We start from the raw sequence: 23423 nt of genomic DNA, 5'->3' as shown, positions 1-23423 counted from the left end.
GCTGGACGTCTGATCTGTTCCTTCTATAATCCACTATTAACTCCTTTGTCTTATTGGTGTTGAGGACCAAGTTGTATCCACACCACGAAAGCTACCAGTCCACCACATCTCGGTAGGCAGACTCATCCCTCCCAAACATAAGTCCCACCACTGTTGTATCATAGAAAGGTACAAGAAGAGCTTCACTAGAAAAAACAGATACTGATCTCCTATCTGTACTCAGATAAAGAACGTAGATTTTATTCCTACATCATTGTAGAGAACTACAGGAAAAACCTTGAAGAAGGTATGTGGAAACCATTAGCAAAACAGAATTAAGCCTGGGAAGAGAAGAATGCATTAGAAAGAAATTTAAAGTGACCCCACTTTGACTTCCTTTGGTATAAAAGAGAGGGAAGGGGAAAAATTTCAAGATTCTGTAACTATAGATTATTATATCAATAAAGTAGAGATCCAGTATTACTTGTGAAAACTGTTTCCTACCCCACAGAGCTGACAATAATGAATTTATTACTGCCATCTTGTTATTCACTTTAAAAAAAGCTTGAAGGATGCTAGATTTTCCCCCCACTTTCTACCTGGACCCATAGTACACCACAGATAGTCCTTGATGTACAACCACAATTGAGCCCAAAATTTCTGTTGCTACGTAAGAAATTTGTTAAGTCAATTTTGCCCCAATTTACAACCTTTCTTGCCACAGTTGTTAAGTGAATCACTGTAGTTAAGTTAGCAACACAGTTAAGTGAACCTGGCTTTCCTGTGGACTTTGCTTTGCAACAGGAGATCACACGATCCTGGGACACTACAACTGTCAAAAATATGAGTCAGTTGCCAAGCATCTAAATTTTGATCACATGATCATGGGAAGTCTACAAAAGTTGTAAACTGTGAAAAATGGTCATAACTCACTTTTTCAATGCTTTAAACAGTCACTGAATGAACTGTTGTAAGTCGAAGACTACCTGTATACACGGTAAACGTACCCACCACTCACATACTCCAAAATTACCCAGAGCTGCATCACTGCAATTATTTTAGCTTATGGCAAATGGAAAAATAACAAGAGAAGAAAATACCTTTCTGGCCAAGAAAAGGGCTAACTACCTTCTGGTCTTCAGGAATGATTTTGATGTAGTATTTAAGAGGGCCTGGATTCAAATCCTGCATTAGCCATACCTGATCAAAAGAGGATGTTCAGACTGTAACCCCAACATACTTTGCTGCGGTCAGTGATGCAGCAAAAAAGTGTGCTTGTTGAAATGTGCAATCTGTATTTCTGACCCTTTTCTCTCTCTCTGCAAAACAGAATGTGAGTTCTCTTTGCAAGAGAAAGAGGGAGAAGATGGGGAAAATCTTTTTTGGATGACGGTTCCAGCAGGTGGTCTCAAATGCCATTGAGCAAACTCTTGAAAAGATGAGTAGAAGGACTACTCATAATTAAGAGATTAAAGAACCTCCCGTATGAGCATAGACCAAGAGATTTAGAACTTTTAAGTTCAGAATTAAAATCTAGAAATGGGAGAAATGACATGATAGTATAGAACTGAGCATATAATATTCTTAATTGTCCCTTAAAGGCTATGCTTACACTTACCCAACATGATTGATCTGATGACCAAATGAAAATATTTTCTGAGTTCACACAATACTTTGAACCACAAATTAATCAAAGGAGGAAGGTTTTTTTTTTAATGACAAGCTAAGCATCAAAAGACATCACTACATTAATACTAATCAAACTGTGTAGTACCTTATGCAAATACAGTTGCCAAATCTTTAGCTAATGTGATCATACTTGTATGAATACAAACAGTATATTATGGGGAGCCACAAAAATCTCTTTCAATTCCTTAATATCTAGGAGACCTGGTACATTTTTAATGGCTTGGACTTCAAGTTTCATCTACTCTGGCCAGTATGGTCCAATTCAGAACAGTAATTTTCAGATTACCTAGCAGTTACCAAGATATCTAACCCTGTATGAATTATCTTTAAATATATGCCTTCAGTTTTAAAGAAGTGGATATTGTCTGCAGTCTTGTTAACATAAACCAAACTTGCACTTTTGTAACTTCTGCATTGTGTTGAATCAGCCTGCTCCTATGGCAAATGATACAGTTTCTGTTATTCATCTGCATTCATAGCCTATTCTCTGGAATAGGTATTTGAGCTCGGATCATTTAGTTTCTTTAGCTTTTACATGTTTCTAATACACTTAAGGGGCACATTAGATGAGCATAGATATTATATCTGTCTTGTCAGAAGCAGAGGACAATTTCCCTCAAGTGCTACATACAGTATGTCTGCCAGCTATTAGGAAGCAATGAGAAAAAGCTAAGAGCTATCAGCTGAACATCATACATCCCTGGATTAGCATCAGCATTTAGCTTTATCATGGTCTGCTAACAAAAGATTATTGATGATGTTTCACAATAGGTGTGGTTGCTGTTGGAGCTACATTTAATAAAAGCCTATGCATTTGACAGTTTCTCTTTTTCCTTCTCCCTGATAAACCTTTTAGTTTACTTCTTACTCATTGAAGAGGCACTAACTTTTTCACGGTATATTCATACAATCTGGATTAATTTGCCAAGGGATAGATGGGTGGATTTTGTGTCCTCAAGTGAATGTCTGCTCTTAGAGGCCACACTGGTGAATCTTCCCCAGAATGTTCTTTCTGCAGCCTGGCCCTTCAAGTCTTCTAACATTGCCATTGTAACTAAATCAACCTACCTTGATGCTGATTCTTCTGTTCTTCTCTTTTGATCATCCAAATACATCCATAAATGTGATAATTTGAGCCTGGTAAAATTTGAGCACTTCTGATAAAGTCTGTGCAGTGGAGACACTGGACAAAGAAAAACACCTTTGGCCTTTTGTTCATCGAGTTGCTTTTCGTTTGTAAAAATCAATAACTGTTGGTTACTGCATTAAAGTACTGAAGGAAATGTCTCTTCTGATATCCTATATTTTATTGGTGTTTTAATTTTATTTGATTGATGCACTCTTCTTAATGATTCTTCCCATTTAAAAAGTAGAAAGCATTAGCAGAATAAGAAAGTTGGGAGGGACCTTGGTGTCCTTCTAGTCTAACCCCTCCAAATTATAACTGCTTACATTGATTTCGTGCTTCTGTCCCATATAACAAGGTATTTTCTGCTTCCCTTTTATTTCACAAACATTGGAAGTTGTTCTCTAAGATTCCCATTGGAGTTTTCCCAGGCCTATTTATAGATGGCAGGGATAATTTTTCTGCATGTCCAGTAATGTGCCTATTTAGAGAACCAAAAGTGGCTGAGGAAGGGGCAATAGAATGAGAGTGTCAATGGAATGGAATGGCTAGAACAAGGAGAATTCCACACCAAAACCTTTTGTTTCAAGACAGTTTGTCAAAATGGTTTGGGCAGTAACCTGTAGATGATCAAATCAAAAGGATGCACTGAAATTCCTACTTTAGAGGATAGTTCTCCCTTTGAAAGTATCTGAGATCTGGATTTTTTTCTATACAAAATTGTAAGAATGGAGAAGAGAAACCTCAGGGTTGCCAGATGACAGTTAGCAGTTATAAAACAGCAGCCATGTGACTACCCAAGACCCAGTTTTCCTCATTCTAGTGAGCTGCATGGGATTTACATTATGGTGATTATTTCCAAAATTGGAATTCTTCCATAACGCGCAAATATTATGCGGATTGGTAATTTGTTTTATCTTTGTTTGTGGATGTAATGTTAAGTGACCACTCTTAATAGAATTAAAAATTAGGCAAAGATCCTTTTCATCCATCTCATGCTCTTCTCCCAACCCCCAACTCAAAATCTTTGCACTATACTGAAGTCCATTCTAAAGGGTCAGAGGAATATCCTGAAGAAGGTGCATTATATTGGTGGATTGCAATATTGGGTGTGGAAAGTATCTGAAAACAAAGAAATTTACAAGAGCAAATTTCTTTCATGCGAGGAATAGACCAATTTTGTCTGTGTTTCTTTTCTCTTAGCAATTACCCATTATAATAAAGCTCTCATTGTGCATGCTATAAATGAATTAAATAATTAATGTGCATGGAGAAAGTAGATTTACTCTCCTTCCACCATTTTTCCCCTTCTGTTCAATGTTGTCCAATTCTCAGAGTCTACCTGAACAAATCTCTGTAGTTTTCTTGGCAAGGTTTTTCAGAAGTGGTTTGCCATTCCTTTCTTCTTAGGGTTGAGAGAAAATGATTGGCTATTGTTATCCAGCTGACTTCTAGGCAGGACAGGGACTCGTAGTCTCCTGTTTTCTAGCTTGATGCTTTAACCCAAGGGTTAACCCAGTTTAGCGAAGGGCAGGAAATTGCAATATGTCATGTGATGACAATGTGACACCATGAGTTTGACACTCCTGCCTTAACCACTGCATCACACTGGCTGTCTTAATTTAAATAGTGGTGGACTATCTCAGAGTGAATCTGAATGCTGGAAGATTTAGGAAAAAGAAAGTCCTACTGCAAGATGTTGCTAAAAGTGGTTTGAAAAGAGCATTACAAATATTTTATATTATTTAGTGACTACACGTGGCTTTCAGTATTGGAGGCAATGTGCCTCTGAATGTCAGCCTTGAGAAACCTATTCATCACCAGATTTTTCAGAAGTATTCTGCTGCCTTGTGCAGTATCACAAAGTGGGACTGGCTAGTAGAATTTTCTACATTCTTAAGATCCTTCACCCTTCCAGAATCTTGGTGATAGCATACCGGATTTTTCTATAAATGAAAACAAGTTGGGAGCACCTTTTTCAACAAAAAAAAAATGTTTAAAATTGAAATGTATTTTTAATTTAATTTACTTTTTTGTCTTTGTGTAGTTTTTTAAAATTTTTATACAGAAAATTAAAAATTCCAAAGAAGAAAAGTTTATTTTTACAAAAGTAAAAACTTTGACAAAAACGTTAAAAACAAATCATTAGACAAAAACATTAAAGTATATGGATTAAGACAAAAATCCTCCTAGTTGAGCACTGACAAATATGTTACAAGAATAATAGTTTTCTCCTCTTGTGAATAGGTCTAAGATTTATAAGCTTTTGTATCTATTTGTAACCAGTTGGCCTGTGATACCTCTAACACACACACACACACACACACACACACACACACACACATAGTTAAGAGGTTAATCAACAAAGTTAAATTTCAGAGTTTGTGTGTGGGTGTACTACGGCTCATTTCATCAGATTACTCAACAAAGGTGCTATGGTACTCCTGATATTTGTGTACCATAAAGTAACAAGGCTGTCCTCCGACACTGTTTGTTATTTCTAAGAAAGTATAATCTCATTCAGAACAAGGAAATTTATCCCTCTCTGGAATTATAACCTGAACATGAGGCATATCTATCTCGCCTCAATTCAGTTTTAATTTATTCATTACCAACTGCAGGCAGGCACACCATTACCTGCAGATATTGCAGATTTGGAAGTCATCAGTCTATTGATAGCATATATAACTTTAAATTTCCCAGCAATATCCCCCAGCATTTCATTTAGATATTGGAAACTAGGAGATAGAATGGAGCCTAAGGGATGCTATATAACAATGTGTAATAGCTCCCAATTCCAGGAGCAGCTGTCTCCAGCTGGCACCTTTAGATATCAATCTAACAGGAATAACTGCATCATTCACACAGTCCAGAAGGAGAGCACACTTGATATCGAAAGTTGCTGAAGAGCCAAAAAGGAACAATGCATTCCTTGTATTGAACCCTATGCAAAAATAATCCATCATGCCAAGTTAGGTGATCTCAACTTCATAACAGCCCATTCAGAAGCCAATTTGAAGTATCTTGCCTTCAGTAAATGGATAAGCCATTGTTTCCTTCTCACGCAATCCTAAACTTCAAAACTGTCAACTTGTCTTCAGGTTGCAGTGCACCAGCTCTTAATTGTTCCCATTTTTCAAAGAGGCTTCCTAGCATATGAGAAAAGATGGCCCATCCTTGTGTGACAGTTACATACATTTAGATGTGAGTTTCACATTAAGGCAGTCATTTTAAGTTTTTCTTTTTTTAATACAGATTAAAACTTCCTGGTCCTCCAAATTCTAAATGCATTGAGACTTTCCCTCTTACTGCAGAGCTTTCCATAAGCTTGAAATGAAAGAATCAATGATGAGAGCAGCCCAGGTGGCATTAACTCCCATCTGGGTATACAGATTTTTTTAAAAAATAATTGTGAAACAGACATGTTTGACAATAGTTTAAAGAATGAGAGCAAAAGTAATTCAGGCATCTCAGAATGGAGTAATTATATAGTGATTGCTCACACCTGGTACATTTCTTGTATATTTTTAGTAATTAAAACAATAATTCTGAACATCGGTTAGTAATATTTATATTCTAAAGCCTTCACCAGATTTCCCTGGTATCTGCAAAATGTGTTTTGAGGATTTCTGATATTCCATTTAATTTCCTCTAAGCCATTATTGCTATCATGAATAAGACAATGCTATGTTCTGACCAAATAATCTTTCTATTTGGGATCATTGTACTAATTTGTTTGCTTGGGTCTTCAATTGTTGGGCACAATCAATCAGAATGTCCTTGATATAACCAGTTCATTTTTTTCCTCTTGCAATATATTATCTAGGGGAGAGTAGGCAGTCCATGCCCAGACTACAGTTATTCCCCAGGAACTATTTGGCAGCTTCTATATATAGTAATTGCAAAAGGAATAATTAGTAATCACTGCACATAATTTCAACTCATGTGTTTGGGAGAGGATATTCTAGAACAAGTTATCTATTAACATTTAAAATTAAGCATCTGACGAACAGAGAGTTTTGAAGACCTTTAAAGTATTAGTGACATCTGTTGAAGTATAATGATATATGATATCCATGTAGAAGAGCGATATATTTGGAATATATCAAGTTAGGTAGTTTGGGAGCTAAAACAATACCTAAAGCACTGCACTGTAGCCTGACACTTGCTTTATTATAAAATCCATCAACAAGCTTTCCTGCTTATTCATGTGATGTCAGCCATAATCCCCACCCACTTTTGATTGTTGTCTAGTGGTTAAGACAATTCACAGCTGATTTGCCTATAACCAGACTTTTTGTTAGGTAGCCTGTCTTAGGAAGACAAAGGTCTTAGCTATTTTCTTAGGCTAGTCAATTTGAGCAACAAAATATCTACTGTATGATATTTTTGTATTTCTGTGCTGACAACTGAGATTCCTCTGTATTTTTGCAGTCCATATCAAATCAAATTGATTTGAACAAAACAAAATCACAGAATGTTCTAAATGTTATTGTGAAGTCTTTGGTGATCACTGAGCTTGGCTGTTTTATTGCAGACATTTCATTACCAAACTAAGTAACTTCATCAACCCTGAGATACTAATATTCTCTTCCATTGGAGCCCTAAATTATTCTAGAGATTTTTTTCAACTAGTGTATTTCAAAAACTGAACAGCAGAGATGTTAATTGCTTGAAAATTGTGTAACCCCGACTCTCTAACAGGCAAATGCTGATTTTCCTAAGTTTGGTACATGAGGTCAATTTAGCTATAAGTGGTTTGTAACATAGAGTAATGATAAATGAACCTCCATGGTGGGAGATCCGGTTAGGAAAAGGAGATTATGATGTTGGGAGATACTAAAAGCACAGTCATAAAGAATTCCACTGAGTAAAGTAAAGAAAGCTAGACGAGTCCAATGTGGTTGTACAAATTGCACACTAAAAGTAATAAAGGCTGAAAATAGAAAACCAAAAAATTAAGAAAGAGTACATAAGGTAGCCTGTAGCTGCAAAGCTGATGTCAGAAAACATAAAGTTTAGAATAAATTGGGATTAGTGAATGAAAAGATCTTTTTCAGATATGTTCAAAATAAGAGGCAGTAAAGAAATAGATGTGCCAATTTCTCAAAGTATATGACAAAATGCTAGAAGGCAACAGAGGAACATCATATCAACTCAGTACCTAAATGACTGAATCTTCATTAAAACTTCTGAGCAATTATGAGGACCAAGTGGGACTAGGGCACTACCTTGAGCTACTGCTATTTCCAGGTTAACAAAATTCAAAATCTCTGTGTACTGCCACCTGTGGTTCAGCTGCATTTTTTCAGTGCATATCTGAAGTGCTTCTGTGGTAAAAGGATTAGCTGGTGACATCACCGTTGCCCAGAGTACACCCAGTTCAGGGCTCCTTTCATGACCCTGTTAATGAGGCCACCAAAATGGTACCTATTTATCTACTCACATTTGCATGCTTTTGAACTACTAGGTGGGCAGGAGCTGAAGCTAATGATGGGAGCTCACCCTGACATACCAGGGCACCAGGCTTTGAATGTGGGCTAATCCAGCCCTGTAACCGTGTGAGCCACTGCTGTCCTTACTCCGAGCTTAATGTTCAATATATTGTTAAGGAATACCTATTGAAATTAAATAAGTTTAAATCTCCAGGGCCAGATAATGTCTCATAGGGTACTGAAAGATCTTACTGATGGATTGGCCAAGTCTCAATCCTTTATCTTCTAGAAATCCTGGAGAATGAATGGAAGTCAGGTAACTGCAGATGAGACATTTTTATTTTTGGAGATAAGGCAGTTGCTCTATGTCTCATCTCCAAAAATAAAATAAAAGAAAGAAGGATTCATGGAGTTACAAATATGATTAATCTCTCATTAATAGCTAGCAAGATTCTAGAATAGATTGAAAAAACAATCTGTTTATAAGCACCTTGAAAATAGTGTATTCATCTATCAGGCATCAGGATGAATTTGTAAAAAATCAAGCTTACCACTTAAATTTAGTTCATTGTTTAATTGAATTAGCTACCTTATTAAATTATGGGAGAATTACAGATCTAATATATTTTGATTTTAACAAACGTTTTGACAAAGTTATTCCATGCATTCTCATTAGCAAGCTGCTATGTCTCAGTGTCTGTCCCACCACCTATTGCCAGATTCATTATGGGATAAAGGATTACCGATTTTCTTACAAGATTATACATGTGAAAGCTTTTGAACAGTGAAAGCAAGATTCAAATATTAATTAATTGTTGATGTTCTTACTGTTATAATTCTTATTAGTATAAGTGATAAAACTTGGTTGTCATAATTAGAAGCTTTTTTCTGCTGATGAATATTTTCATCTGTGCTTGGATTTGTGAAAATAATATTTTAAACTAATAAAACATTAGATGAATTAGCATTTTTGAATGAAATTAAAGCATATTTAATGATGCCTTAGATTGCTTCAGCTTCTTCTCATCTTCCATAACTGCAGGAAGATTGTGGTTAATTTGTTTTTATTATTTTGTGTGTGTGTGCCTTCAAGTAAATGGTGACTGCCTGGACAGGACCTTGTTGTTTTCTTGGCAAGATTTCAAAAGTGGTTTGTCATTGCCTACTTGTTAGGGTTGAGAGCAAGTGACTGGCTCAAGGTCACCAAGCTATCTAGGGGCCTAAAGTGGGACTCCTTGTTTCTAGTTTGTTGCCCTAATTACTACATCTTCTTGTTGTCGAAGTAATTTAGGCCATGGAGGTAACTTGATTTCCTTTGCTGAAGTGAAGAGGCAATCCCATTCACATTTGCAAAACAGTCAAGGTGAACAAGAGGCATTTTGGGATTGAAGCATGGGGAATGCTCCTCCAACTCTAGTCTGTAAGACTTTCAATGCAAGACAGAAGCTCTAGAGTGGGAGGTTTTATAATGCACATGCTGCAGACTGCCCCATTGTACCCGCCAATGCAAACCAACCCGGAAACCACTAGACATATACTAAAGATCTTCCTGGTTAGTTTGCTTCAATGAATACTGTAGGATTGTTGTTAGCAATCAAGCTGCCCAGAGTTGCATTGTGGTAAGATGGGCAGCCAATAAATTCCATAAATAAATAAATCACTAAAGATGCTCAGGACTTCAGTATTAGCTCTAAGGTGGCCAGTTGTGGTGCACGCCAATTTTGAAGAGCCCCACAGCACTTGCCGAAACAGTCAGGAAGATCTTTGAAATGTGGGTGCAGTAAAGGAAGATGAGACACTGTTATGGGAATAGAATTTCATGTCCCAAAGGTGCTTCTTCAAAAAGCAACTGGATTTTCTTATTTTTCCTTGAACATGTTTTGCTTCTCATCCAAGAAGCTTCTTCAGTTTCGACTGAATGGTGGAGAATGGAAGGATTTATATTCCTTGCAGTCATCTGGCCATTAGCACTCTGAGAGTCGTTGAGACCACTTCTGTGCCCACAGGGTCACCTGAACACAGTTCTTTCAGCAGTTCCAAAAAAAGTTCCACACCCATTTGCACTCTGATTTAGATGACCCTGATGGCACAGACAAATCCCCAAGTGAGCTCAATGACCCTAAGAGAGAACGCTAACAACCAGATGACTGGAAGGAATATAAATCCTTCTGTTCCCCACCATTCGGTCAGAACTGAAGAAGCTTCTTGGATGAGAAGCAAAATGTCTTCAAGGAAAAACAAAGTCCAGTTGCCTTTTGAAAAAGCACCTTTGGGACATGAAATTCTATTCCCATAACAGTGCCTCAACTCCAGAACTCCAAATACGGTACCCCTGTCAGCAGTAGGCTTCAGCTGAGTTGTCAACCTCCCTACATCCTGCATGGGCCTTGACCTCAAAAGATTTGACCCTTGATAGAAGAGGTACTCTCCTACATCACCATTGTGATAACTCACCAAACTTCATTTCCATTCTACTCTTTGAAAGAAAGAATTAAGTACTCCTTTTTGACATGGAGGAGGAGGTGGAGGTGGTGATGGTGGTGTTATGGCCTAAGGCCAGGTCTGTACCTTTAGCACAACCGAGGGACTGCCAAGGGTTCATGCAGCTTTCAAAGTTCCTTTAGTTTTACCAAGCACTGGGAAAATACTAATTCTGCACCACAGTACATATTAAAAATTATACTGAGTCAGTAATGAAATATGAAAATAAAAAGCAAAATCAATTACATTATCAACCACAACACAATAAAAAGCTTCCTTATTTCTTTTCTTTAATATCGTATATTCAGCATTTGGCAGAGCTATCTATAGAAATAAACCATGTTTTGTTGTTCCTGGCAGGAAAGCATACCAGATAAAGTAATAAAACTAATCTTTTTAAAAAGATGCATATATTGAATCAATGTCTACATTTACAAAGGCAAAAATTGGGCTTATCAAAGTATAGCTACATTTCCTGTTGGTTTTGCAATGAAAACACTTTCATCAGAAAAGAATTAATACTGGAATGTGTCAGAATGTTTCCTCCTTTTATCAAAGATAAAACAGTTTCCACTGTAATTTTGGAATGTCACTAGCTTCATTTTCATATTTCTAATATATGAGGCAAATAAATAAGTCATATAATTGCTCATTATCTTTCAACCTTACATTTCTGAATTGGATTAATGTACCCCAGTGAACACTGATTATCTCTGACAGGAAGTTATTAAATCCCTTTGGGGAGATTTTTTTAAACATTTTTTTCTAAGCTGAGTTATGCCACATTTATTACATCTCAATGCAATTCTCAACATTTCTTCAGTTAGAAGTTATGTGAGTCTTGCTAGCAATGTATGTCATAAAGCATATGAAGAAGGAACACAGGAAAAACATTAGTTATCAATCAAAATCAGGGCTTAAAATTATGCTATACATTTAATTGGGGATGTTGAAGACTTTAAAAAACTTCATTGAGTCTGACAGCAGTATATGATTCATATTATTAATTTATTATGTCAAAAGAAAGTATGTCACAGGAAAATCCTCAACAGTGGTATCACATATGGGTATGTACCAAAATTGAGAAATTGGTAGTCAGCATGTTGTGAAGCAAACCCTAACCCAGGGGTGCCCAATCCCCAGGATCCAGCTTGCTTCCAGGCTGTCGCCCATTCGGAACCAGGCTGTGGAAGTGGGGGTGCACACTCAGCTCCACTTGCACAAGCAGTGGGCACTTGTGCTTGCCCATGAAGCTACATTTGTGTGAGAGGTGGGCGTGGAAATGGAGCTGCATGTGCAAGTGCATGAGTCTGCCACTCAAACAGAAGCCTTCTCTCCCCCCCCCCCGGGGAGCCCACCAGTTGGAAAGGTTGGTGATGCTGCCCTAACCTTTTTGTGCATGTGTTGATATCACACCCATATAGAAAAGGGGCAAAGTTTAATCATAATGATCCATTTGGCCTCTTGCTGATTCTGATTCTCCTCACTTTTATGGCACTGCTGGCATTCTTTCAATGCTTTGTATAACTTTTGTCTCGGTATTAAGGGATGTGGTTAGGCATAAGGGCCAATTTAGGTATCTTAAGGCTGCAGAAGTTTCTATTTGCAACATTAAAAATTCCCATGCCCTCAAAGAAACAAGTCAATTTTTCTCATTGAAGTCAGTGGGCAAAACTTGGATATCTTAATTCTCTGCAAAACTTCAGGCAACAATTTTGAAAGTTTTCCATACACCCAAATGCAAAAAAGGGCAAAATGTGAATGCATGACATGCACTTTAGATGCAGGAATTGGACTAGCAGATTTTTATTCTATTGTGTACTGATAGTGTGACAAAGAAATAAGAGAATCAACTTTAAAATAAAAGCAGCAGTGAGGTTTAAGAACCTATCCAAAAATCACCTAACCTGTTTCTTCCTTTGCCAGAGCTAAACTCACATTCTTACTGAGGTTCAACTTTCAGTTTAATTTGTAAATGGAATTAAAGGAAGACACCATCTTGATTTTCACTTCTGGTAACAGAATGTCTTAAGGCAACCCAATATCTGATTACAGGCCATCATAGCAAGGCCTTACTTCGATATGAACATGAGGAAACATCACTTTATTTCAGTAACCATTGGTAGTAGTGCAGTTTGTAATTATACAGAGCCTACTGTGCTCTTCCTGGGAAATATTCCAGTGGTTTTTACCTCTGTTGTAAGACAGTGCTGGCAGGTTTATACTGGCATGTGGTAACAGAAGGGTGTTTATTTTATGCATTGTGCACAATATTGGGGCTGTGGAAAGGGCTACAGAGCCATGAAGAAGGATATAAAAGTCAAACATAAAAAAGAAATAGGATATGTTAATTATTAAAAAATGTTGGGTTCTATTTTCCTATTGTTGTGCAGATATTCTTTTGAGGGGTCCTTGATGCATTCTGAGCTTGGATGTTTTCTTGCAGATATTTCATTCCCCAAACCAAGGAACGTCATGAGTGCTAGATATTCTTTTAAAAAAAAGCCATCTGCTTATTTTTGCAGAAATACAAGAAATTGCACAAAATAGGTAGTTAAAATTAAAATTACTGCAAACTAGTGCTGCACAGCTGTGCCTTATTCTGTGGCAGTTCCTGTTGCTTAGCCTGCTTACCTGTTGTTCTTTTGTCAGGCACTCAATCTGTTTTAGCTGTGTGTTAATCATAGTCTGTATATTTGCTTCTTCAAGTTTAGTTCCAGTTGTGTTCACTCCAATACATTTCTAATGCATCACAGATCTTTCAGTTTCTGCTGCCAGATGTGCCCAATTTATTAGATGCAGAATCTAAATCCAAATCCATTTTAAACTAAGATGTCCTCATCATTTCTTTAGAGCAGTGGTCTTGATCCACTCATATCTCTTTCTTCAAGCTTTCCTTACAAATTGTTACAATTGCAAAGGGAGAAAAAAGGAAGCCGATATCATTTCCTTTCCCACATTTACCTATTGATGCACAGAATCCAATTAAGTTACGATCTCTTGGAAAGAAAACATACATACTTGGTGTAAAAATGATAATAGCTTTAGGATTTCCAAGTTGCAATTTTAAGATCATCCTTTCCTTAAGACTACCCTTAATGACAAACTCTTTTCAGGGAGCATACAAATTGATATATTTTAATTTCACATGCAACATGTCTTAAGAATGGATTCAAACTATTATGCTTCTTACCTGCTTAATCTACATCCCTGCACTGATATTTAAAGACATATATCAGGTGTTCCGTACTGTATGATATACAGCACTCTTTCACAATCTGATGCTTTCCAGATGCAGTGGAAAAGATTTTAGATTCTGCACATTTTAATTAAACACTTTCTAAAAGCGCAAAGCTGGGGAAAGCAGATGTATACAAATGGAATGGACTGTCACATAGAAGAAGACAAATACTTGGTTGGTCTAGTGAGTAGACCTAGAGGTGCAGTGCCATGAGCATCTGCAAAAGGCCAAATGATACAAAGGTATAAAAGGAATAAAGCTTGTATCATGATATCAAAGCATATATTTAATTTAATTTTAATTCATTCAATTCACAAGGCCACTCAAATCAGAATGACTCTGAGCGGCCTTAAAAGTCAATAAAATAGCCACAATTATCAAATAAGCAACACAGAAAATTGGGCACACTCTATGCAGCAAGAGAACTTACTTGATGAACTCTTAGCTTATAGAAAATGCTCCTAGTTTCAAATGAACAATAAGAAAAAAACATACAAAGATTGTTTGACAATAGAATTAATTAACTAGATTGACAGTAGAATCCACTTTGTGGGAGGATCTTCAATTAGAAGGTGATAATCCATAGTTCTCAGTTTTGTGCTTAGTTTACTTTCTTCCAGTTGTCTGCTTGTTGATCTATGAATTGGTAGTTGTTTGAAGAGATTTGTTGAAGTGTCCATCATATACTGAATATTTTTCAGGGACCTTATTTTAACTAGCCCTCTCAGTACATATCTTTATATACATTAGCTGCCTGTTTGCAGGATTTTTGTTAGGTTATCACAGAGATGTCTATTTTGACGAATTCCTAGCCATGGTTTATCCTTTATTCATGCTGCAGGGTACGAAATTCCTGGGTGCCTACCTGCCTATGGCAGCCTAGAATACTCCAGGGCAGGCTCGCAAAATCTTCACCTAGCCTCTGGGACAGGTAATTAAAGAGTGATATTTTATCAAGTTAATGTTTCTTTTGTAACTTTTCTGTTATTGCTTTTTTTTTCATTCCCTATCTCCCTTGCCAGTCATTTTCTTGATGCTTTGTTAAAGGAGACAATATTTTGAAAATAAGCCCAATTTGTTTATTTCAAGGCCTTATAAACCACCGCTAAAGGATGGCAATCAAAATTGTCAGAGTATATTCGTGAACTGGAATAGAGCGTGGTAACAAGGTCAGCCAATGAATAGGCATAGCAACTAAGTCAGCCAGTGAGAACTGTTTGGAAATTGAAACTAGATGTTGCCTAGCAAACTGAACCTAAAAGTAGCCTAGGCGTGGCTCTATGTTAAGCTCTGCAGCTCTGAAGCTATGTTGAGCTCTGATTGAAAATGAAACTGCTTCTGTCTGAGTTTGCTCCATGTTGGAGAAATCTACAACTGGTTTGTAAAATCTACTTATTATGTTTATAAAGATGTTAAATGAAGCATTAGCCATCTGTGTTTGTTTCTCTGACATTGAATTAGCTCTGCAAAAACTCTGAATAAAAATAGTTTTTTAAAGGTTCTATAATGACTTCTGAAATAGGGTTGCCAACTTTTTGCTGGTCTCAAATCCTATGTCTGAACCCTGCAGATAATAATTCATTTCACATAAGATTTTTGAGTGCACAGAAGCAAGTTGGATAGAACATTTGTACCGTTGAACAAGAATCTCTTAATATAATGGTTACTGGAATTTGGCCATTATACTGTGAAACTAGTTGATAGCTTTTTTAAAAACTTAAATTATACTTACTGTGAAGCTCTAATTTCAATAGTTATGCTGCTGTTAAAAGAAATAAGAATTATGATTGATTCTAAAATGACTGCTTCTAGAATGCCTTTCCCTTTTGTGAACTGAACTTTTTTCAGATGACTTCTCCATTTATCTTCATAATAGCCATTAGTATTCTTGAAAGCTGTAAATTTAACTCTTATTTTTATTGTGAGGCTTCTACAGCTCTTTGGAGGCATACTTTAGAATAGAATAAGGCTTAGCATGGATTTCAAGAACACTAAAACTGGCTCAGCCAACAGACTGTATAGAGAAGGCCTTCAAGCCCCAAGGATTACCAGGGACTGAATCTAAAAGAATATATTGTTCCATAGGGCAGATGCCTTTGCAGAGGAAACATGCTTCTTGGGTCTCATTAGATGGCATTGTGTAATAAAGAGGCCTAGTATACCTCTTGTGGGAGGAGCAGAAATGTTTGGGGAAAGGTAGTTCCATAAATAAACCAGCCCTCTGCCATGCAGGCCTTTATAGGCAATAGCCATCACCTTGAATTGAACCCGGTGGGAAACTGAGAGTCGGTGCAGCTATTGAAGTAGTTGTTCTACTTAGACATACAGAGTCACACCCCTAAATACCTTATTACTGCATTCTGGACCAGTTACACCTTCCAAGTAACCTTTTTTTTCCAAATGAATTATTTTATTGCATTATAAAATGCAAAGAATACATTATAGAATACTGACGATAACTAGGTACAGTGGTATTTATGAAACTAGAAATTGTTAACACTGTGATAAATTAGATAAATTAAAAATTTAAAGAAGAGGAGAAGTGTACATCAGTGTTAAATGTGGTTTCTAAAATGTAGTGAACATAGGGTTGCTTAAATTGTACTGTTAATGCTAAATATAACAGAGATAAATTAGAAAAAGCACTGAGTTATTTTATGAGAAAGGTCCCAGTCTTTGAAACTAATACATAATATTAAATTCTTCTCTTTGTTGTTAAAGAAAAAAAAAGGAAAAGGAAAAAAATGAGCAGCTTGGAAAATAGTAGATAGATATTTAACTTCTAACTTCCCTCATTTTATATTCTGATCAATTTACAGTGTTTATAAATATTTAGACTACCTTAAAACTATATTGGGTTTATATTTTGCTTGCCACATGAAGTGCTCTATATGGAAAACATCCTTGCTTGAATTCGGTTAAACTTCTGTTCTGGGCATATGCTGTTAGTTTTGCCATTGCTTCAGAATCTGCAAGTTTAAATTCCCAATCTGATTTAGTCAGTGTTGTATCTTTCTGCCAACATTGGTTATTGGAATTCCCAGTGCCCTGAGCATGTATTTCAGTAAATAATGAAGTTTTCCAAGTAGTTTTTAAAGCAGTTCCATGTAAAGTCCAAAAGGTGACCAAAGCATGAATACAGCTTTCTAATCTAAAAAGAAGTATAGTTGGTACACAAGGAGGACTCAAGAAAATAGAAATAGTCTATAATTGCCCATCAGCTGTCTGGGAAATGCCATCCCATTCAGAAGCAATCTTATTGAACACACAGATCTAAGAAGGCCTCCAAATATCAGCCACTCAGTCTTCTTAGGGTTGAAATTGTCTCTGATCCTCCCCATCTTAGCTCCTATAGTTTCCAGAAATTGCAAAAGCACCTTGACAACATCACTTGGTCAGCACAGAGATATCTAATTGGGTATCATCAGCAATCCAGAGTCAGCATACTTCCCAGACTCAAGGCAGAAGATTTCTTCTCTTTCTAAGCTTTGTCCATTAAACCAGTTGCCCAAGTTCCCCCTCCTTGTCATTCAAGATTGTATAGCCTGTCAAACATAATTTGAATTGAAGCACATGCTACAGAAGCTCAAGAGGCTAAAATATGACAATTCAAGTCTTCATTAAGTGTCCAGTCTACTTTAGATTCCCATAGTCATCGTTTAATTTGGCAGCTATCTTCCTGCATTTTCTAGTCAGAACAATCATTTATTTTTCTCTGGCCTATGCTTTTATCTCTCTTAAATATGTAACCCTCAAGAAAGTCTCTTCCACAAAATCAGGTATCTTGTTAATAAAAAATAGCATAATGTGTGAAAGATTCCAGATCAACTTAGCAACGAAACTTTCTCTGATTAAGACTGTCTTAGTATTTCAAACTCTTTTTCCTACTTCATTCACTCGCCTTGGGATTCATTTATAAGTGACACATATATACACCACTAAAGGGTCATTGGAAATCCCAAACCAGGTGAGTGAAGTCAACATTGTGGATCATCTCTTAGCACAATCTCAGGAGAGTGACTAAAGAGGAATGGCTGAACATACACTTCACATGCAGAATGTCTAGGTTGCAATCTCCAGTATCCGCAGGTACAGATGAAAAATGTCTTCCTGAGATCCTGACGAAATTAGACCAGTCAGTATCAGTGTTTCCTATGACTTAAGGTTGAAAACAGGCATGTAGACCAATGAACCCAACTCCCATCCCAAAGCTGGTACCATGGAAAACAAGCCTTAACTTCTTTTGGGGACATCCCTTACTTACTTTAAATTTCTATTGTATTCTCATTTTGTCATATTTTCTGAAAGCTAATCATGCCAGTTTTCTAATTAAAACATGGTTTCTAATCCCCTGCTTATTATGTTTGATCTTCTTACCCAGTGTTTTAATTTCTGTGAATCTTTCTCAATATTGAGAGCCTAATGCTAGAGGCAGTATTCAAGCACTTATTGAACAATATAGAATGAAGTGAAACTCACACCTTGATATGGAAAGTCTTATTTTATTCACTTTTCTATAATAACTTAAGCTGTAAAAATCTAGATGACTATTAATTGACAGCTAAGAAATATAGAGCTCTTTAACAGTTTGATAGCGCACAGGTCATCTGGTTTTGTGCAGCCTAAGTTAGATAATTTATGCAATCTAAAATTACATTTGCCATTTCAGCAACAATGTCTTGCTAGTGATACATATTCACTTCAATTACAATATATTTTTCTCATATACTTAGTCTGGCATCCCCTGCTGTATCTTTCAAATTGATTTTCCCCCTAAGTGATTAACTTTGAATTTGTCTCTTATTAATTTCATTGTAGTTATTTTTCAAACCACGTCCCTAAACTGTCAAGATTAGTTTAAACTTTATTTCTGCCTTTTAGAATATTAACTCTGCCCAGTTCTGCATCATCTGTAGATTTGATAAGCATTTCTTCTGCTTCTTTATCAAAGTCATTAATTACAAAAACATTGAAGAATACTTGGCCAAGTATGAAATGATAGGTAATGTAAGGTGGGGTAGGTTAAGGTAAGGTAAGATAAGATAAGATAAGATAACCATGATTCTTTTTTTTTACTATACATTAAAAATGAAAATCTATTGCCTTCTCTCAAAAGAAAGTATATGTAAGCATATACACATACATAACACACTATATGGAACACAACTGACTTAATCTGGATGTTCTGCTTCGGATACCACAAAGCCCTCCTCCCAGAAGGTAACAAGAAAAATACGTCATGAATAAGATGTACAGCGTCCCAGACAATACCGCATCTCACTTGATATAACATCTCATTTGATAATTCAGTTCTGTTTGATGAGCTCTCACCAAATGGTTTCCAAGTCAGCTGTGACTACCACATAATAGGCATACCATGCATTCTATAAATAACTGGCTTCCTAATCAGAGTGTCATGAGAAGTTACTGTCAAATATTTCTGTAATCACTGCATTGTTTTCAAGGTTCTTAAAACAGCATCATTCCTGAATCTTTCCAGGTATTGATGTCAGACTGGCTGGTTTGTCATTCTCATTTCTACTGCAGAGCTTCATCACTTTCTGACTACCTGAAGTTCTAATATATGTTTTTACCGATTTCTGAACTGCCACGTTGTAATACCTTTTTATCCCTCTTAAATGACAAAATTGAGAGCCTACTGATTTGTCTAAGTTCGCCCAAATGTTTAAAGGGTAAATTGCAATTTGGACTGGAACCTTCAATCCATTGTATTCTTTCGGCCATTTGTTAATATATCCCCAGTTCAGACAAGAAGAAATAGCTGTCAAATGTAGAAGTGCAGATCCATGGATAGCTTGTTGTGGCACATATATACACACACAAAGAATATTTTCCATATTTACTTGGCAGTAAATATTAGGGGACGCGGTGGCTCAGTGGCTAAGACGCTGAGCTTGTCGAATCAGAAAGGTCGGTGGTTTGAATCCCTAGCACTGCGTAACAGAGTGAGCTCCTGTTACTGGTCCCAGCTTCTGCCAACCTAGCAGTTCGAAAGAATGTAAAAATGCAAGTAGAAAAATAGGAACCACTTTAGTGGGAAGGTAATAGCGTTCCATGCGCCTTTGGTGTTTAGTCATGCTGGCCACATGACCACAGAGATGTCTTTGGACAGCGCCGGCTCTTTGGCTTTGTGACAGAGATGAGCACCACCCCTGTGATGACCCAGGGTGGGATACAAAACAAACACAGTCACAGAAAACAGGTGAAGCCCCCTTTTATTCCTTCAGTTTGCTTCCAAGCTTCAAATATCTTTGATGGAAGACAAAAAAAACTCCCACACAGTTACACGAAGAAGGCAAAAACCAACACAAACCAGGCAAGATTAGGGCTGGAGGATGTCACAGATCACACTGGGAAGGACGCCAAACTCAGAGAGGAACTATAAACTAGAGATATTTACACGATTTGTTTCCAGTGTTTGCCATTACGCAGATCCAAACTCTTATTCAGTTTTCACACCTGCAGCCCATGAAGAGGATCAAGGCCCTCTTCTCCTGAGAAGACCATGTCTCTTCTTTATCCTCTCCTCCCTGCATGCCCTAGGATGGATAGGGGATGGGCCTGGGTCCTCCTCTGACTGCTCAGCCAGCCTCTGCCCTTCCCCAGCCATCTCCACAACCTCCGGAGCCACACTTCCACTCCCTGTCGGCTGTTCCTCCTCTCCCTCAGATTCAGTCTCCATGGGCATTAAAGCCCCCTAGAGCTGGAAATGACTAGCATGTATGCGCAGGGGGAACCTTTACTTTAAATAAGGCAAACATTTATTGCCGTATATAATTATAGAGTAGGGAGTTGTCCAGTGATCTCAAAGTTGATGAGAGAAATAGATAGGGTGTGAAATAAAAATGCATGGAAGCTTTTGAAAATTAGTCATTTATATAGAGGGCCTGCTTTGATGGCTGAATTTAAACCCTTTTTGAACACTTAATCAGGACTTATCTTTCTTCATTCCTTTGCCTATTTCTGCATCTTCATCCAGTTTCTCTTCTTTCTCTTAGCTCCTTTTTCTTTCCCTCATTCCCAACCTATATATTTTTCCTCCTTTTCTGTAGTTTCTGCTGGACTACAGGTTGAGTGCACAGTTATGTATTTCTGTATGTGAAACTGATTTCTATGTAAGAGAGATATTTCTTGATTCATAAATGGGGTCATTTATTTTATAAGCAATTAATTTTAATCCGTCTTTATTCAACCTATATCAATTTTTTGCCCTGCCCTAGCCCTTCTTTTGGAGCTGGGCTTCAGACAGACAGACATAAACATATGCACATATACAAAGTGTCACATAAAAACATTTATTGTCAGGGAGATCTCCAAGATTGATTCCTCTGGAGTTGCTAAACCTAATTTGACAAAGGGAGGAAGGCAGGCATCATGCAAGATTTTTATTTATATATTCATATTTATATTCCAATGTATATGTGCACTGAAATATATATATAGGAATGCAGAAATGTTCATTCCTGTTTACTTTTCCTATTACTGGATGATTTCAGGGTCATATTCTGAGGTCTTTGGTGAATTCTGGCCACTGGTATTGCTCCTGCCACAACCTTTTCCACCTCTCAACCAGAGATTTAAGCCTAAGGTCAAAAAGAGGAAACTTGTCACTTCAATTAATTAAAAGATGAAAAGTCAAAGGCAGTTTAAGCCCAGCAGCTAGTAAACTATTTATATTGGCTGTCTGTAGCAAGCTGAAAGATTACAGCAATCCTAAATGCTAATAAGAGAAATGTCTGTTTGAACATGTATTAGGAAATATATCACAGCAAAATAAAAGTAAAATAAAAAAAATGGAGGACTGTTAATTTTTAGAGAAAAGTAGTTGGATTCAATGTATTACCAGAGTATAGCCAGAGGAACAATCAGTAAACTCATCTAAGCTGAAGGTTTAGCCTTATAGAAAACTCTGGTTCTTTAGTTACTCTAGAATACTGCAGATCACATGATCTGTATCCCTTCTTGATCCTGGAACATTCTCAATGCTATATATTCTGAAACAGGTCTCGTCTTCTTTTTTCCCTTTCTTGAGGAAGACTCTTAAAGACAACAATCTCTTGGTTATTTATGCTTCATAAGGGGAGGAGAGTTGTGTATAACTGAGAATTTACCAAAGTATCTTCCCTGGGTTTCATTAGTAGAAATAAAGCTATTAATTTAGGATCATTTATATGTATATTCTTATTCAATGTGGATTTCAAAGTCTTTTCTGCCTAAAGTTGCCTGTGAACAGTTCTGTGCACTGTTGCTCAGGCTAAGATACAAAAACATTTTAGTATTCTTGTTACCTTCAAAATAATTTTCATGCATACTTCTCTTTTCTCCCATTCCTTCCATCTTACCAATCAAGGGTCTGTGCATTCCATTGCCACTGGAAGCAATGGAAATTGACAAATTCTGCCTAGAAACAGAAGGTGACCTAATTATTATTTTTTCCTAATATAAACTCCAAGGATATCTGATGGTGAACTATTGCAAGAGAGGAGAACATGACCAAGATATAAACACTCTTCATTTCCTTCCATTCAAAAGGGCTGTAAATCAGATTGATGTAATTTGAACAGAAGGCTGGCAAATATCTCCTAACTATTTTCCATCTTTGCAGGTAAAATAAAGAATAAGGTCAGGCAATTAGGAAGAATGAAACAGGAGCTATTAATGGGAGGGATATGTCAGCCTTCCAAGGTAAGGTAGACTAGACAGGAAATATGACCAAATGAGTTAATTCTATTTTATTGTAAGGCTATATTAATAGAATCTTACAAGTCTGAACATACACATCTCCTGCTGTCTCATTTACAGCCTGAGAAACTAGGAAAGGTCCTTTCTGAGCTTCTTTCCCTGCCCATTAACCTGCTGCCGACTACCTCTCTCTTATCTGACCGTTCCCTAGGCAGTATCTCTTTGCCCCAAGTTCCTTCCCACATACCATTTCAGATCAACGCTGGGTATATTCTATGAACTACATGGGGTAATCCCCTTAAACCTGGTGTCAGGCCCAAAACCAAGAATGACATATAGCCATTCTTCCATGTTGAGTTCTTTATTTACTTTATAAAAATACAGAAAAATCTTGCCAGACAGATTTCTGTTATCTGCATTTTCAATATACTCTATGAACTATTAGGGAGAGGTTGTCTCTCCCCTCTTTCTCTCACACTTATATTGCTCCTTACTCTTCTGGAATGCACACACACCCTTCTGGGAATCCACCTCCTCACTGCATTCCATCCCAACTGGCTTGCCATGTTTATTTGAACTGCCCCCGGCTGATTCATATTGTGATTCTTCTATGTAGGAAAATGGCCAAGGCATTCAGGCAACAAATCTCTTGGAACAGTCCTATTTATTGCTGATTTCTTCTGGGCAGCAAGAGATATTATTTATGAATTGCTTTTTCTGCATTCCCTATCTATGTACTGTACATGGTAATCAACTAGCAAAGATCAAA

General features: G+C 37.0%; 1 protein-coding gene across 4 annotated transcripts in view; it reads left to right on the top strand.

Annotated features, from left to right (window-relative positions):
- BEGAIN (brain enriched guanylate kinase associated) overlaps positions 1 to 23423 on the top strand; it is a 171156-nt gene that overhangs the window by 50949 nt on the left and 96784 nt on the right. For 2 of the 4 annotated variants that reach the window (XM_087922201.1, XM_087922203.1), the window contains exon 3: positions 14793 to 14882. The exons of the other annotated variants lie outside the window; for them this stretch is intronic. In XM_087922201.1, the coding sequence (XP_087778327.1) occupies positions 14793 to 14882 (90 nt within the window). The remainder of the gene's footprint in view (positions 1 to 14792; positions 14883 to 23423) is intronic. 4 annotated transcript variants of the gene reach the window in all.

The sequence above is a fragment of the Pseudonaja textilis genome, chromosome 1 (genome assembly GCF_049901715.1).
Source record: "Pseudonaja textilis isolate UNSWEBS1 chromosome 1, rPseTex1.2, whole genome shotgun sequence".
NCBI classification, from domain to species: Eukaryota; Metazoa; Chordata; class Lepidosauria; order Squamata; family Elapidae; genus Pseudonaja; species Pseudonaja textilis.
The sequence above is the reverse complement of the archived record's forward strand: the minus strand, read 5'-3'. Positions and strand labels throughout refer to the sequence as shown.